At 43.7% G+C, this 17,625-nt stretch overlaps 1 protein-coding gene across 2 annotated transcripts in view; it reads right to left on the bottom strand.

Moving 5' to 3' along the window:
• map3k21 (mitogen-activated protein kinase kinase kinase 21) overlaps positions 1–17,625 on the bottom strand; it is a 35,998-nt gene that overhangs the window by 12,773 nt on the left and 5,600 nt on the right. For both annotated transcript variants that reach the window (XM_079513143.1, XM_079513144.1), the window contains exons 2-4: positions 7,162–7,342; positions 4,341–4,489; positions 2,816–2,991 (exon numbers count right to left, since the gene is read on the bottom strand). In XM_079513143.1, the coding sequence (XP_079369269.1) occupies positions 2,816–2,991; positions 4,341–4,489; positions 7,162–7,342 (506 nt within the window). The remainder of the gene's footprint in view (positions 1–2,815; positions 2,992–4,340; positions 4,490–7,161; positions 7,343–17,625) is intronic.

Raw genomic sequence — 17,625 nt, 5'->3', positions numbered from 1 at the left:
CGCCCACATGCAGCTTGTCAAGCAGAGGTCCTCACAAGTATAGGTAAAAAAAAAACACTGCCAGCCCAGTCCTCAGCGCAATGGCCCGTTGAGCAAAGAGGTTGAGATTTGACTCGTGCTATATTCAGATAATCTTCAACCGATTGTTATAATTCGGAGTGGTATATATTCCGTGAAGTTTATATTTTCATTGGGTGTACAAGTCATGTTTTTAATATGCCTTCATCAAATGATATAGAGAGATGGTAGGGTAGTGCCCAAGCCCGTATAGCCATGCAGCCTATATGAGCTGTGGTGCGCTTGCTAGGTCTACACCCTCAATTAGGGATTTTCCCAGAGGTTAATTTCACTGATGTGTACAACCTTTATTCAAATAGTTTCATTTGTATTGGTGCCGAGTGCGAAGCCAATAGGTTCATTGCGGACCGCTACAGATAAACTGTGGATATTAACCTACCAATAAGGACCCAGGCCAAATGCCATTGCGCAGTAGCCTACACCAACAAGTCTATGCGTGGTGTGTGCATAGCCGCATGTGAAACTATATCGTGCTGTATTTTGCATCATGGTCATGCGAGGAGAGAGAGAGAGAGAGGGTGCAGAGAGAGAGAGAGAGAGGTGTGAATGGGATCGCATCGTGCGTGCGCATTATGGCACATCTCTCTCATGTTTAGGGCGCACCATTGACTGCATGTCACTGTGCCTACATGCTGTCAATGTGCGCGTGAACTTGTATTAGCCTAAAATATAGCCACTCTACAAGCTCACAACTGGTTGTGGACACTTCTATAGGTCTGACTCTGCTATTAATTTCTGTGCAGGACTTGCCAGGTCGCCAGAGCAATGGTAAAGTGTCTATCATTTTTTAATTATATGGAGAGAAAAGTCGAGAGTCGGGATCTGGAGATTTACGCACATAGTGTGACATGCTGACAGACAATGAAATAAACATATACTTCCACTCACAATTTAGGTGGCTTTTAAAATGCGGTACTTATTCCTTCATTAAAAATATGATTGGCATAAATATGTAAATATAAAATCAAATATAATATAGCCTACAATTGAAACCTGCTACTGCAGTGATTTTATCCAGTGTTCAATGCGTTTCTGCGTTTGGGTGTGGACATAGATATCTCTGTCGTATGGCCAGGGATTCTTTCTAAAACGGAGGACGAAAATATCCGTTTTGCAAAAGATCCAGAGTGGTGTGGCCTGGGCCTTAGAGTGACAGAGAGAGAGAGGAGTGTGTGTGTGTGTACATGTGTGCGTGTGTGTAAATTTAACAAAGGTGCAGACGATCAGAAATCAGCAGAGATTGAGCGATGTTTGCGCTACTCTATGCAAAATTGAAGTGGACTCGGACCCAGACTTTTTTTTTTCTCCCTGGAAATAAAAACGTCTGGGTTTCCGAGGCTAGTTGAGTTATAGACAGACAGGTGATGAGACTTCTCATTCGTTTGGTGGCAATCGAATATATAGTATAATGTAAAATTATAAAATAAGCGCCATTTCATGCACAAGGCATGTACGTACAAGTTCATTCCTTCTGTACAAACTGTGTTATATTAGTCACCGCATACAAATTCTTTCAGTGTCACATAGCTGCACATCGTTCCATCTTCTCGTGAGATGCTAGCTTAGCCATTTATCCCCCCTTTTTGTACCTCTTGTCAATTGCTCTGTGTTGAGTAATAATAATAATCCCAACTGGATGACTTCCATGCAGTGGCTTTACAACCAAATCCCCAAAACCACCCACCTAGACACAGATTACTGCAGGCTGTTTACAGGAAATACTGTCATGTTTTTTGGCTAATTCTACAAAGAAAACCATATGAAATCACTGTGAGAAACCTTTTAGCTAAGGCTTAAAGCAAAGTAAGGTTATTTTCATATCCACACACGTTTTATATAAACGATAAATAGGATTTGTGTGGTGGAAAGAAGGGGATGGCTAACAGTATGATACGATATGGTTGTTTGCAATGATTAGTCTGAACGAAATATTTCATTTCATAAAGCAGTGCTACTGCTTTGCACAACAAACAAGAACTGGTACGGAAGATCTGCCCTTCTTATTCTGTAGTCAAGAAGGCAGAGTGGTAGCAGTCATGTTGGGACTACCCAGACATCTTAGACTTGCACACGCACACGCGCACACGCACACACACACACACACACACACACACACACACTTATACAAACACTAATTTAAACAGCTTGTGGCAAATGCCAACCATACAAAGCAAAGGAGAATGCTAAAGTAGGAACAAACATGCAAGTTTACTATGGGGTAAAATAAAATATTGAAACTAAAATGCTAAATAAGAGTAAAAATCTCCCTTTAACCTCGACACGGTGGAACAAAAGCCACAGAGCTCTCAGCACGGCCGTTCTCCAGTGCTACCGTTGAGCAGCCCAGATCAGTGTGCTGATCCTGCTCCTTCTCTAAACATTCATTAACCCCTCCCTTTAAGCCGGCGACGGGAGACCTGCACAGGAAGCAGATTAAGATCTTAACGAGGGGAAGTGCGCGAAAGCGCCTCGACGCTAAATGGCTCGTTTTGTTGGAGGCCGCGATTAGACCGCCCGCTGGAAGCAACCAATTAAAAATGTAAAGCCGCTCAAAGCCGTCCCCAAGTGGTAGAGCCCAGTTACTATCGTCCATCAACCCCAAAACGAAACACAGCAGTGCGGTAGTGAGTAGGACATGTAGCAAAAATAATGCGTCGATGAGTTTGGCTCCATACGTGCGTGTGTGTGTGTGTAAGAGAAAAATGTGAGCAAGGGTGACCTTGTCCCCATGGTCTACCTTCTCTTTGGTCCTGAGCTCATCGAACATCTCCTGGATCTCCACGCGCCAGTCGTCCTGCATACTGTGGAAGGAGTCCTGGGGCATGGTGGCCATCACTGCCTCCTCAATGGCCGACAGCTGCTCCAGGATGCAGGCGAACGACGGACGCACATGGGGATCCTGGTCCCAGCATTCTGCGATGCACACACACAGCAAACGTTTAGAGAGAAACAGACATGTTGGCTCCGGCTGTTTAACTGTCCAGGCCAGTAAAATTCCTGTTTTGGTATTGAAAATACACTCATACTGAACAAAGTATCCAAATAAGAAACTAAACCACAAAAGGGTTTAGCACATCTTGGTTCCAGCAGTAAAACTGCCTCCACACACAACTGTTAGATAAACTACTAAACTAAACTTGCTGCAGGGAATTCCATAGTCCCTCACTGGACCAAAAAGTCGTACTGCCTCTAACAAATGAACCATATCAAGTTTCTACTGTAGGTATACACAGATATACATTCCTATATATACATATGCCCCCCATATACACTATGACAATTATTCTGTTGATACAGGCGTATTGATAGAAATAGTTTTGAATGTTCAATATGGCGCGCAGCCATTCCTCTCGACAATTGCGCAACAACAACACCTCTCCTCGTCCCGTCGTCCCTTCACAATAAAGTGTCTCCCCTTTACCTCCCAATGCCGCACATTTTACCCAGGTTATTAACAGGAAATGGGTGTAACTTAACATTGTGGGAGAGAGTGAGGCAGCGAGAGTGAGAGAGGGCTAAGGGTGGCGGGGGGTTGACCGGCGGTCAGTCGGAGCTCATAAGCCCCCCTGAGGGTGGAGGCCTGTTTCAATTGAAACTGGTGAAACATAACAAAGGCCTCCTATGGGTATACAGTGTATATTATCAGATGGAAAAACAAACAGTGGAATAAAAGTCTCCTGAATATTTTATTTGGGTCCAAATCAATGGCGCTTCATGGTGATTCAGCGATTTGGCACGTAATCAACTCTTGCATGTACAAGTAAGACGCATGAACGCGGGAAGCGAACGCAGCTCGTAAATTGCAAAAACAACAATTAGAATAAATTACGTAATTTTGTAAGGTTTTTGTTAAGTTCTCTTTTTTTTGTGTTTAAGATTTTTTTTAAGTTAAGTTTTTTTCTAAGTGAAGTTTTTTTTTAAGTTAAGTTTTTTTTAAGTTAAGTTTTGTGTGTGTGTGTGTGTGTGCGTGCGTGCGTGCGTGTTTTTCCTTTTATTTTTATTTTTTTAAGTTAAGTTTTTTTTAAGTTAAGTTTTGTGTGTGTGTGTGCGTGCGTGCGTGCGTGCGTACGTGCGTGCGTGCACTATTATTTTGGGCTAGTATTGACAGTGTCGTCGTTAAGCAGCTAAAGGTGCGCCCTCTGGTGGCAGGCCGGTGGTGTTACAGCGTGACGGACAGACAGACAGGATCTGCTGGGTCTCATAGTAAATGCTCAGTGCGTTCGCAATAATCCATGTACAGGATGCATCCATTATGGGTGTACCTTCCATGAGCCTGGCGAAGGGTTCAGGGCAGGTGGACGGGATAGGCAGTGTCAGCTTGTTTACCGCCACGCCATAGGCCACGGCAAGGCCGTCGATCCCACGGTATGGCACTTCCCCCGTCAACAGCTCCCATAGCAACACACCATAACTGGAGAAGGAATGAGCGCGCACGCGCGCACACACACACACACACACACACACACACACACACACACACACACACACACACACACACACACACACACACACACACACACACACACACACACACACACACACACACACACACACACACACACACGTAACTTATTAACTAATATCTACTTGCCAATATCATCAGTTAGAAGATTAGATTACTTGGCAAAAGTTAAAAGCACTTATCACCAGTTCAGTATATGATGATACAAACAAAGGGAAAAATAAAGAGCAACAGAGAAGCATCTTGTGTCTTAAAAGTAACATAAGTTCAGAAAAGGAAGAAAGGGAAAGGATTTAGAGAATATACAGTATTAAGAAGCAAGACTAAGAACAGTGTGGCTCCCATGTGGATCTCAGGCTCAGACGGATTTGTGGTTTTTGGTTCTTGGAAAACCGCTAGTGCGACCAAATTGCCAATCATCGCTGCACAGCCTCACAGGTCATATGAGGACACACGTGTAAAGTTTGAGGTTGTTCTGTCGGACACACATGCAGAGATTCTGTGCATGTATAGATACTTTATAGATACTAGGTTCAGCCGGTATCTGTCCAAGGAATCCAGGGGGGGGGGGGAAACATGTCACATTTGTAGTATACAGTTGGGTGCCACCGATATTGTCCCTTAGCATTTGACCCATTTAGGCCTGACCTCAAAATTTTAAAAAATCCTTCTAAATCCTCCAGTTTTCTGAAATAAATATTTTCACGATTTTTCAAAAATAGCAGACTTACAAGCTCGTAGCGCGCCACTCGGTGGCGCGCTATGAGCTTGTAGATCTGCTATTTTTCAATAGCTAAATTATAACATAATGTTTAAAACACCAAAAGGGGTTCCCGCCCAAAATGGGTTAACTGTCCTTTTGCGCAGATCACGCAAACCTCAGCAAAAAGAAAAGGACAATATCGATGGCCTCCAACTGTAGTAACAAAAAAAATGTTTTGCCAAAAATCTGGCGCTACAACGATAATCTAGACTACTGGTTATGACGTGTCAACACACAGTAGTCTATGTCACACATGGACCGTTGATATGCACAAGTTGCGTCTGCAGCTTTTGTAGCTTGGAAAAAACGTGCGAATGGGGCAACCAATAGTATCTATTGTTGTCGTAGGACAGGGGTTCTCAACGTTTTTGGCCGGGGACCCCCGGAAATGCTTTGGCAATGTCTCGGGACCCCCGCCCCGCCCCCTCCCGACCCCCAATATAAATTGACTGCTACAATAACCTTAAACCATTTTGGGCGGGAACCCCTTTTGGTGCATTGTTATAATTTAGCTATTGAAAAATAGCAGTGGCGCGCTATGAGCTTGTAGATCTGCTATTTTTGAAAAATCGTGAAAAAAGAAAAAAAAAAAAATCATTTTTTTTTTTTGAAAATAATTTGGGGACCCCCTAAAATAATTTGGCGACCCCCCGAGGGGTCGCGACCCACGGGTTGAGAACCCCTGTCGTAGGAGACGATTTGTTTATTTTCTCACCTCCGTTTTTCAGCAGCCTATAGCCTCAGTATTCTGGGAAAGAGCTCCATTGACTCAGGCTGGGCTGCCCAACATACACTGGAATTGGGGACACATTCTAGAGTGCACACGCGTGTGCACCGTACCATGCCGTACCTGCGAGTACGCCGTGGTACTGCGTGCTACAAGCATGACACCACTGCCTACTGGGAGTGTGCGTGCAAAGTTTCCCGCCGATCGGGTCCAGCGGTACTTGTAGCATGTCGTGCAAAACGGGCCCTTCCAGCAAACCTTGAAAGCCAATCGTAGTCAATCAAAATAGAATAAAAAAACAATCTGACAGATACATCTTGATCACATGACTACAGAGATAATGTATGAATTTGAGTGAGGTTTGGACTAATATAAACACACCTGTGTGAAATGAGGGCTGCTCTTGTCATCGTACATCAATTTATGTTAGCGGACATTTGACATTGCTACATAAGGTACATAAGGTGGTCCCTTATTGGCCAAGCGCTCCCACCAACATGTGATTGGTTAGCCGATTTGCTCGTTTACATATGACGTAAGTTTTCCCTTCAATGTCAATGCCGTTTAATGTTTTGATGTTTAATTTACGTCATATTTAGCGGAATTATCAGCTCTTATCATGCTACATCATCATGCCTGTTGCCTGTGGTTCATCATTGGTTGGCTGATTTGCTCGTTTACATGACAATTTTCCCTTCAATGTCAATGGCGTTTAATGTTTTGATGTTTAATTGACGTTATATTTAGCGGAATTCTGACGTCATTTCTCCGTTCATTGTCAATGGCAAATATTGAGACGGGAGGGGACAAGATTTAGATTTTTCTCGTGTTGGCGTTATAACAGGCCAACACGGGCCATCTCTGGCTTCCAGAGAGTGTGCGTGCCGATCGGGCCAACGGTGGTGGAGATCAGCTTGTACACAGCCGAACGGAGGACGGACACACGGACGGATGGGCACACAGACAGACGGACGGACGAACAGGGCCGAAATGCGTCTGCAATGCGTTCGGCCGAGCAGAGACAATAAGAATTAGGAGAGTGGAGAAAAATAAAAGGAAGCACAGAACTGATGGAGGCTTGGTGAAATGACAGGCTTTGTTGTATGCTGGCCTGGCGGAAAGCAGGTATACCTCCACACGTCGCTACCCTTGGAGAAAATTGAGGACTTGATGACCTCGGGGGCCATCCAGGAGTAGGTACCCGCGGCAGACATCTTGGTGGTCTTGTGCCACTCCCTGGCCAGGCCAAAGTCTGTGATCTTCAATGTCTTCCTGCCGATGTCATCGTTCTCAATCGTTTCAAGTAACAAAACTGGGGAGAGAAATGGGAAAGTGAGAGGAGAGAAACAGAGGAAAGGGGTTAACGAGGAGATGGTGGCAGATGGGAAGGATGGAGTGAAGCAGGGAAGAGACAATCAAGGGAGAGGTGAAGGCAGAAGAAATAGAGATATAGTGGGATGAGGGGTTAACCCATTTTGGGCGGGAACCCCTTTTGGTGTTAGCATTATGTTATGCTTTAGCTATTGAAAAATAGCAGATCTACAAGCTCATAGCGTGCCACCGAGTGGCGCGCTACAATTTTTTGAAAAATCGAAGAACCACTGACATAGAAACATAGCTTTTTCAGAAAATTGTCAGGATGTAGAAGACATTTTTAGAATCTGATCTCAGGTCGAGAGAGGGACAAACAGGCAGGTGATTCGATGGTTGCTGCGAGGGTCATTTATAACTGCAGAAACAGGAGGCTGACAGCCCTACAATACCCCCCGAGGATGTAAAACTCCTCCTTCATACCTCCCTGTAACACTATATCTACACCAGGGGTTCTCAACCCGTGGGTCGCGACCCCTCGGGGGGGTCGCCAAATTATTTTAGGGGGTCCCCAAATTATTTAAAAAAAAAGAAAAGAAAAAAAGATATTTTTTAAAATTTTATTTTCACGATTTTTCAAAAATAGCAGACCTACAAGCTCGTAGCGCGCCACTCGGTGGCGCGCTATGAGCTTGTAGATCTGCTATTTTTCAATAGCTAAATTATAACAATGCTTAAAACACCAAAAGGGGTTCCCGCCCAAAATGGTTTAAGGTTATTGTAGCAGTCAATTTATATTGGGGGTCGGGAGGTGGGGCGGGGGGGGGCGGGGGTCCCGAGACGTTGCCAAAGCATTTCCGGGGTCCCCGGCCAAAAACGTTGAGAACCCCAGATCTACACTATACTAGAGACACTGCTAGAGGAAAGAAAAATAAAATAAAAAATCTTCAGAAAGAAAATATTTCAGTCTATCCACCTTGCTCACTGTTTCCGGTCAAAGTTGAAATAGTAGGTTTCACAAGTTACGTGCATGCACTGTACTGCTTTGACAAGAGCTATGAGACTTAACCCATTCAGGCCTGACGTCGATTTATTTTATTTTTTTTAAGTTTTCTAAATCATGACAATTTTCAGACAAAGATTTGAGGCACATTTTAACGATTTTTCAAAAATAGCAGACCTACAAGTTCATAGCGCGGCACTCGGTACCGCGCTATGAGCTTGTAGATCTGCTATTTTTCAATAGCTAAATTATAACATAATGTATGTAACCACCAAAAGGGGTTCCCATCAAACATGATTATGTGGGGACCTCATGTCATTTAGAAATGGCACCCTGATGTTTTCTTTGTGCAGCACATTCACACTACATAAGTGAAGTATTTTAATTTAATTTACGGACATTAGGCCATCTATTCATCCTCAATTGGAAGCAAATTGGCTCTTATGGTTCCATTTGGTTCCATTACATTAATATTTCACATGCATCATGGAACGTTAACAAAAAGATGAAGCAAAAGGTCAAATTAAACTATAAACTATTTCACAGTAAAAACAATGTCATTATATTCAAAACAAATTTCACTAAACAATTCTACAAGCTGTGCAGAATGCCGGATAGTCTTTCTTTGCGTGTACTGTATACAGTAGATTACATGTTTTGTGTGGGCATGATTAACAAGCCAATTAAAAAACTGGAGGTGCTGGAGATTCAGAATGTCCGAGGCAACACATCACATTCCTCGGATATGGGACTGGTAGATGGGTTTCATATTCACTATCTGAATCCTGGACTAGGATGGACTAACAATAAGACATCTAGTATGGGTCATGCTATGGCCGATATATTATTGTAATACTTTCATTTGTCACCATTACCCCAAGGAAGGGGGCGAAATATGAAAGATTATATGAATAAGTATTATTATTCAGGGCTTATATTTTCCTGTTTGACAGGATTATCAAAAGGTTTGTTCAGTGAACCTCGTCGTAGCCTGTGGTATTAGATCCGACATTAAAAAGGGGAACTTTGCTGGTGTTTAACCTGATTCCTATCATTTCATGTTGAGGACATGTAAAAACCTGACATATTCTGTGTGAGAGCCTGCACTCAAAACTTTCTGTCAGCCTACTTGAAAAACACTGACTGAAACATGTCCTCCTCACAATAGACGGAAAATAATTCAGGTTAAATATCGGAACAATTCCGGGTTAAGAAAGATTGTTCTGTCTTATATAATAAATTAAGTAAAAACTAAAGTCTAAGTAACTAAACAGATGGAGGACCTACCTCCTTGACAGCCATTGACCCCTACAGGGGCTAATGGTTTCATTACCGTTCACAGCCATCGACCCCTTTTGGGGCTTTATTCGTTTTTAATTGATTTTAATAGATCAACTCTCGGCGCAGCCTGTCATAACCCCCTTGAAGTCTGCATCCAGCTAGAAATACAACCTCAAATTCTACCGGCTGAAGCCAACTCCATAGAGATAAATAAGGCTGGCTGTGAAAGAGACTTGTTTTCATGCCTTTTTTTTTATAATCACGACAAGTAAATAAAATGTTTTTTTTATCATCTGAATAGATACTAGATCAGACATCTACAAGATAAAGTCATGGAGAATTCAAATTCAATTACATATGGTTAAAATAGATGCATGCCTTGAAACTAAAGACATTTTCAGAGATGAAGCAAAGCATATTAAGACATCTACCTCCGGTATTGCACTTTAGGCCACTTATGGGTTTACCAAGGTGTAACCTAATAATTAATATGAAATAACTATTAATATTATATCACAAACATAATTAAGCAATATTACACGAGAGGGTGTGGTTTAACGTGATTATTGCCACGACAGTGATGCGGTCAGGAACGAGACGTAGTCGAGTTCCGCAAGCATCACTGAAGTACTGTACAGTACTGTACAGTACAGTACATACTGTACTGTACACAGTATATCTGGTGAGTGTCACCTGGGTTTGTTTTGCATGCCACACATCAAATCACCGCATTTGCCTTAAAGTGGGAACTGTATTAAAAGTAGAGGTGTCAGATATTCCCATGGGAAAGGTCCTTGGCTTTACGCAGGCTCAGGAACGCCACAGGACTATGGTACGGAGCACTTGCTTTGTGCAGTGGCTTCAAAGCAAAAACAATGTGTGCGCTGATAGAGTTACACTTTGCGTGAGGACTACACTCACGCAAACACATTGAGGTGTTATGGGATCAAAACAAATTCAACCCAAACTCTAACCCATGAAACATGTTTTACTTATCCTCTTAAAGAACAACAAAGTGTGTGTTACTCCTCTTGGTGGTTATGACTGATCAGATCTCCAGTTATCAAACTCCAGCGGGAGCTGATTGAAGTCTGTGCGTGCAGGTGTGCTCATGCGCGCGTGCGTCTGTGGTCTCAAAGAGCATATCACTGACCTTGGACTTACCGGAACGTGCCAACACAGAACACACAACAGGCACTTTCAGTCTCAAATCACAGACGCTTATAGCCATAGCTGGGTTCAGCGCTGTGTGTGTTGTTGCTGGCTTACTGCAGATAAAGTACCACCTGACTAGACCTTTAAGCACCCCCCCACACACACACACACACACACACACACACACACACACACACACACACACACACACACACACACACACACACACACACACACACACACACACACACACACACACACACACACACACACACACACACACACACACACACACACACACACACACACACACACACACACACACACGAGGAGTTGAGTGGGAGGACAGCCAGAGGAAGACATTGGCGGGTATAAAGAGCTAGGGAGCTGGGGGGGATGGGTTGAGAGACCTTGACTAGTTTGTACAGGAACCTTCATCTCGGAAGAACAAAGAGGAGTTGTACTGACAGAACGAAGGCAGACATCGATTTATCTTTGGCGCTCTGTAATCGAGTCCATCACATCACAGAAAGGGAAACTGCGAACACCCACAAAGCTGGGTTGAAAGCGCAGAGGTGATGTCAGTGACGTACCACGGCCACAAAGCACAGGCGTAAACGGCACTTCTTGCATACTTTGCGTCTATGACTTGGCCAACCGAAGTGTGCTAATATCTATTGTAGATGTACAAAAACAAACAAAACATTACTTTCTCATTTCAAAGAGCTCTTTGGGGTGTTCAGAGAAGTTTAATCTTTCAAAGTATACATATCTGGACATATTTCATACATTAACCAGAGTGACTCCTAGTGACTCCTATGGGCCTCAACTAACAGCCATTATTGGTGCCACTACTAGGCCTGGGGGCACTAAGGGGATCCTCTGCCCGAGATGCAACAATAGGCATTCCATTACAAAAAACAGGTTCCACTAGAGCAGCGATATACAGCTAGCTCCTGTTGTTGTGTCTTCTCTCTCTGATTCCATAGATTCCTCCAAGCAGGCTCTGTAGCTTTACAATGGTATAGGATCGTTACACCACCTTGATGAATAGCTATTCTGGGATGACCGACCCGTCTCATTTGACTAGCGTGACGGTATCAAAATGCCAGATGGCATTTTTCTTTATTTTCTTGCTCTTGTGATACTTCAAAGAGAGCCTTCTAGAATTTGACACAAAGGGTCTGTATCTTGTCTGCATGATTCAGTACCGGCGTTGTACTGTATCATCTTTAACCCATTTAGGCCCGACGTCGAAATTTAAAAAATGTCTTGAAATTCCTGACGGTTTTCTGAAAAACCTTATGTTTCTGTATCAGTGGTTCTCAATATTTCATGTCAAGAACCCAAAAAATGATATGTAATATGCCTCCGCCCCCCCCCCCATCTGAAAATATGTTCTTCCAGGGACCCCCCCAGAAGCAAAGATTTGAGTTAAAATGTTCACTCTGTAAGTCTGTAATAATATATATAAGATTTGAGGCACATTTCCACGATTTTTCAAAAAGAGCAGACCTACAAGTTCATAGCGCGGATGAACTTGTAGATCTGCTATTTTTCAATAGTTAAAACACCAAAAGGGGTTCCCGCCCCAAAATGGGTTAAAGCAGAGCCATAGTTTGGAGATTGCATTCCACGGGTGACCGTCAGTGTGCCACAGCCCTAACTCCACCACTGTTGCTGAGTAACGTGATGCTATGGCAGCTCAATGCTTGATCAGGCATCTTGCCATGGTAATATTATGGTCTATGGTGGCTGGTGTGTTGCATAATCTCACTAGCCAACAGTTCACAATCCAAAAGAGGGGTTAGCATGGCACCCAAAGTAAAGCCTTGGCAGGCCTTTTGAGTCTTCTCTAACAGGCCCAATCCGCCTGAAGTCAAAATCAAAGCCATTCTTCCGCTGCAGTCACAGGGTGAAAGTAGGCAAAAACGGGCATTAATGCCAAATGGTTTTTTCCCGGTTAATTCCCTGATTACGGGATGTTAACGGACATCTGTGGACATTTACCGAGAAAACAATTTACTGAAGATTTGTGGACATCTGTGGACATCTACATGGAATCTACTCCCCATGCTCAACAAAGACACAGCATGGGGTCTGATCCTTGCATCGTATGTCTGTTGGAACAGAAGCACTGTTCGCATGTTGTGGAGCTATGTGGCACAGTAGCTGAAGAAAAACTGTCCTCTACTGTTCAAATTTCAAAATAATAAAATGACTGCGAGACATACAGATTTGGCCTTTTACTAAATTGAGAGCATAAGACTCATGTTCATTGCTGGTTTTTATTGCAACGTTTCGGTCGTCAGACCTTCATGGTCTGACGACCGAAACGTTGCAATAAAAACCAACCTAAGTGAAGACAGTGTGCGGGATTCTCTTCCCATCAGTTCCTGTTATCCGACGCACCTGTCCTTTGTAGGTGTGCAGAAGGACTTTTTCGTATAAATGACCAACATAAAACCTCCTCCAATAGTACAACCCAAGCTGGCAACCCCTCCTTTAAACACATTTCTGAGAATAGATTATATCAATATTAAACTTAAGGTTGCCTATAGTATTCATGTAAGTGATTGCTAAATTACTCAGATAGAATAGGCTTGAGTATGATCCCAAATCCCAATCCATCTTGTTGAACAGTGAAATGACAGTGATAAGGAATAGGAGATGGTTATGGCTCAAGGGCAGCCTCCACCCAGTCAGACATCTCTTCCTCCTACTTCTGGAGAAGAGCTTCAGGCAGGTGTTGGGGGTGGAACCATCAGGAGATCAGGCAGATCCCCAGTGTTGGGGGTGGAACCATCCGGAGATCAGGCAGAGCCCCAGTGTTGGGGGTGGAACCATCCGGAGATCAGATGCAGAGACCTCAAAGTAGGTCCCAGTCATCCCCCATTCTAAGATTGAAACGTGAAAGGTGTGCAACCGCAAATGGCAATGCCTTGCCCACCTGGAAAAAACATGCGTCCCAGGTGAGCGGTGGCGGTAATAAACCCATATAGTTACATTTGAAAGTATTAGCCTGGTATATTATGAAAGATATGGAAGAAAGAACAAATACAAGGCTGCTTCATTCTCTTGTTGCCTGCTAGAGAAATCTTGGCTGCAACGCACGTCATGGGGGGGGATCTTCCCCTTATACACTTAGGGGGGATACTACTTGTGAGCTTAAGTAAAAGGTCATTGTCTGTCCCAGATTACATTTTGACGCTTTGCTCAGATTGAAGTGATTCTCTGAATTGTGCCGTCTTTCTCTTTCTACTCCCAGTATCTTCCTGGTGGCTCTCTCATCTGTCTCAATGCTCTATTCTTGTACTCTTTCTTCTCCACTTAAAGGGGCATTCCACTCATTTTCAACATTTTACTATGTCATTAATGTACCTTAGAGCTGTTGTGTGGAAATAATAAAAAAAGTTCCCCCATTCTGTGTTTCCTAGAACTAGAGGTCTGAAAAAAATCATTAACATGGTGATTTTTTCATAATTACAGTTCTAGGAAACACAAAATGGGGGGACTTTTTTATTATTTCCACACAACAGCTGTAAGGTATATTAATACTTTCAGCGCCATTGCGACGATTAAAGTCAATTGACGCCTAATTTTGATACCGACGCTTAACGCCATTGCCGACGGCCTTCGGCAATTGCGCTTTTATGGCGCGTTCGATTGCTCGAGCCATAATGCTACTCACGTTAGCCGGTTAGCTAGCTGTGTTGTTAGCACAGCACTGGATCGCCCATCTTAGATCGTCGTCGCCATAATAATCCATTCTATCCATTTCTTTCAATCGCCTGTATCTCCTATTCCTTGTCCCAGATGGCATTTTGGTCAAAACAGCGTTTCTTTGACGGCACAGATATGACGATCTGGAGCTCTGCAGAGCTCCGGTCTGGCTTCAGATGGTAAACAAGGCCTGTCCGCTCCGTGTAGTTTCCTAGGTTATGACTACTGCTCATGGACCGGAAATGGCGGCTTTTCAAAATAAGAGCTCAAATTAAAAAAATGCTGGCGTGAATTAGATACAAATTTTTCAATAAATGATAGCGGCCTAAGTGTTAATGACATAGTAAAATGTTGAAAATGGGTGGTTTTCCCCTTTAAGACTCTGCACATTTTTTTGCACAGCTGTGTGTGTGTGTGTGTGTGTGTGTGTGTGTGTGTGTGTGTGTGTGTGTGTGTGTGTGTGTGTGTGTGTGTGTGTGCGTGCGCACGCACGCACAAACACATTGGGGAAGGTGGAAGAGAAATTGAGACGGAACAAAGAGATGGAGAAGCAAGTCTTTCTTGGACTAATAGGAGTATGCAATCTGTGCATGCAAAGTTTGACGCAGAACGGTCCAACGTTGTCAGAGATTAGCTGAGCACAGACACACACATGAAGGACATGGAGCCACGCTGACAGGGACGAAAACATAATATCTGTCTCCCAGCCGGCCTGAGCTTATTATTTTTTATTACGTTTTAAAGTGGCTAAAAGCTAACTTGTAAAATGTATACTCTGTGTGGATACAAATACAACGGTTTATAAATATTGCACAGTCACTCACTACTCCCACACTTGTTTTGCGCAAGTGGGATTCCAGGACTAAGCAGAGAGAGAGACAAGGTTGAAGAATTCTCTTTCAAGTCCATCGTCCCTGGTTGTAAATGAGTGTGCCCCTGGGGTAAGGCTGGTCTGAGTGGTGGGAACAGGATCAGGGCAAACGTCCAGAAACACCCATCCATCCATCAAGGACATTATCTCTCTGGGCCCACTCACCCTTTGTTCTCAGCCGCATTGAGTTCACCTCTGTGTCTAACCCCATTTAGGCCCGACATTTAAAAGAATTCTTCTAAATCCTCCAGTTTTCTGAAATAAATATTTTCACGATTTTTCAAAAATAGCAGACCTACAAGCTCGTAGCGCGCCACTCGGTGGCGCGCTATGAGCTTGTAGATCTGCTATTTTTCAATAGCTAAATTATAACATAATGTTTAAAACACCAAAAGGGGTTCCCGCACAAAATGGGCTAAGCTCAACTTTATCTGTAACCAGGGTAATTAAAATTTGTAACAAATATTAGTGGTGGATGTACCTCCTGGTGTGCCACTCTTCGACTGAAGGTGGATACCAAGGATGCCATTGGTGGACTCGGGAGGCTGCCCTTCTCAGCTGTTTTGGCCATTTTCCTTTTCGTTCGTCTCGGCCAACAATAGGTGCAGTCAGGGAGAGGTCATAAAAAACACAGTGAAAGCATCTACACTCCTCCTCTCTCCCCTCTGCCCATTCTCTCCATTCTCTCGTCAGAGAAAGACAGGCAGTAACTGTCTGTGTGTCACTAAGGGTGACTGAGGCGTAGCCAGAGAAAAGTGAACCCCCCCCCCCCCCCCCCCCTGTGATATTTATGCCCGTCCATAGCAAGTCGGGGTGGGAGGGTGGGGGGTGCAGAAAGAGACAAGAGGAAGAGGAACAGAAAGGGAAGGAGGGTCAATGAAACAGAGAGTTGTGGTCTAACAATAGCTTTGTACCGATACAGGGTGAGAATGCAGCTACGCACGCTTCATGTCGGTTTCAACGTAACTGCCAGGCATTCTAGAGCATAGGGTACACATACCTGGCATTCCTTCTATCGTTTGATCCATCATAACCTGAAACTAAAATTAATGTGGGCCACTCGTGCTGGCACGGGGACAAGTTTCAGTGTGGTTTGTGCTTGTCCTTATCTGGAACTGTGTCAACACTCCTTGCCACGCCTTCCCAAAAGGCCAAAGATGGAATGAATTATTGGGAGCGGGAAAGGGGGGGGGGGGGGTGGTAAGGATGAATGGATGGAGTGAATGAGTGAAGAAATGAGGGAAGGAAACGGAGAGGGAAAAGTGAGTTAAGTAATCAAGAGGTGTGTCAGCAGAAACCACATATGGAAAGAGAGTCGAGGTGAAGAAAGAAAAGGAAGAAAGAAAGATCCTTCTGAGGAGTAGCCCCGGGGGGGACAATGGAGGGAAGGTGAGGAAGGAGTGAAATAATGAAGGAAGCAGGGAATCCCCCTTGGTTTGTGGCAATAAAAGAGTAGCGCAGCCCTCCAGCAGATTAAATATGAACGGGACAAAACAAAACGAGGGCTTTGAGACCCTCCGAGTCCTGGCCATTCTTCTGGTCACAGTAGCCTAGCAACCGCTGCTTGACCAGTCCATTGTGCAAACGTATGTTAAGCTTTTATCCCTCATTAGCAACATTCCTCCCCGTGGGCCAGGATTTTACAGATTAGGGGGAAAGCACAAAAGACATTGGACAAATCTTGCTGACTTCCAACATATTACTTTACTAGCTAATCATTGATCAAATAGCTGCATGTTTGTCTGTGTGGAGCTTGTGTACACGGCAAAATTGATAAATGTCAGGCCAAATGGCTGGCAGGTTGGAGGATGTTAGGTGTCTGCCTGAGCCATGAGTGCAAGTGTTGAGTGTCCTGATTTGCCCTTGGAAGGTAAAGTGTAGTACTGTAACCAGGAGATAGGGTGCATTCAGATGACATTATATGTATATACACTGGAAGAAAGTTTAGAGAAATTCTTAGGGGGTGGGGTCTCTTCATTTTTTTTACCTCCTGGATACAGATAATGACAATAAGCCTATCTCACAGAATTTCCCCGCCCCCCTAAATACGCCCCCTTTCGGGGATAGTGGTGATAGCGTGACGTCACTCCATAGACGCTACATGTTAACAGAGGTAATTTAAGAAGTCTACAACTTTTGTTTTCTCAAGGTAAGGTTTGTTCTATCTGTTCGACCTGATTTACCATCTTGTTTGCTTCATAATAATATTGGTCTGTCACATTTTTACATTAGAAAATGTACTTAGATTCTC

The sequence above is a fragment of the Electrona antarctica genome (assembly GCF_951216825.1).
Source record: "Electrona antarctica genome assembly, chromosome: 10".
Classification (NCBI taxonomy): Eukaryota; Metazoa; Chordata; class Actinopteri; order Myctophiformes; family Myctophidae; genus Electrona; species Electrona antarctica.
The sequence above is the reverse complement of the archived record's forward strand: the minus strand, read 5'-3'. Positions and strand labels throughout refer to the sequence as shown.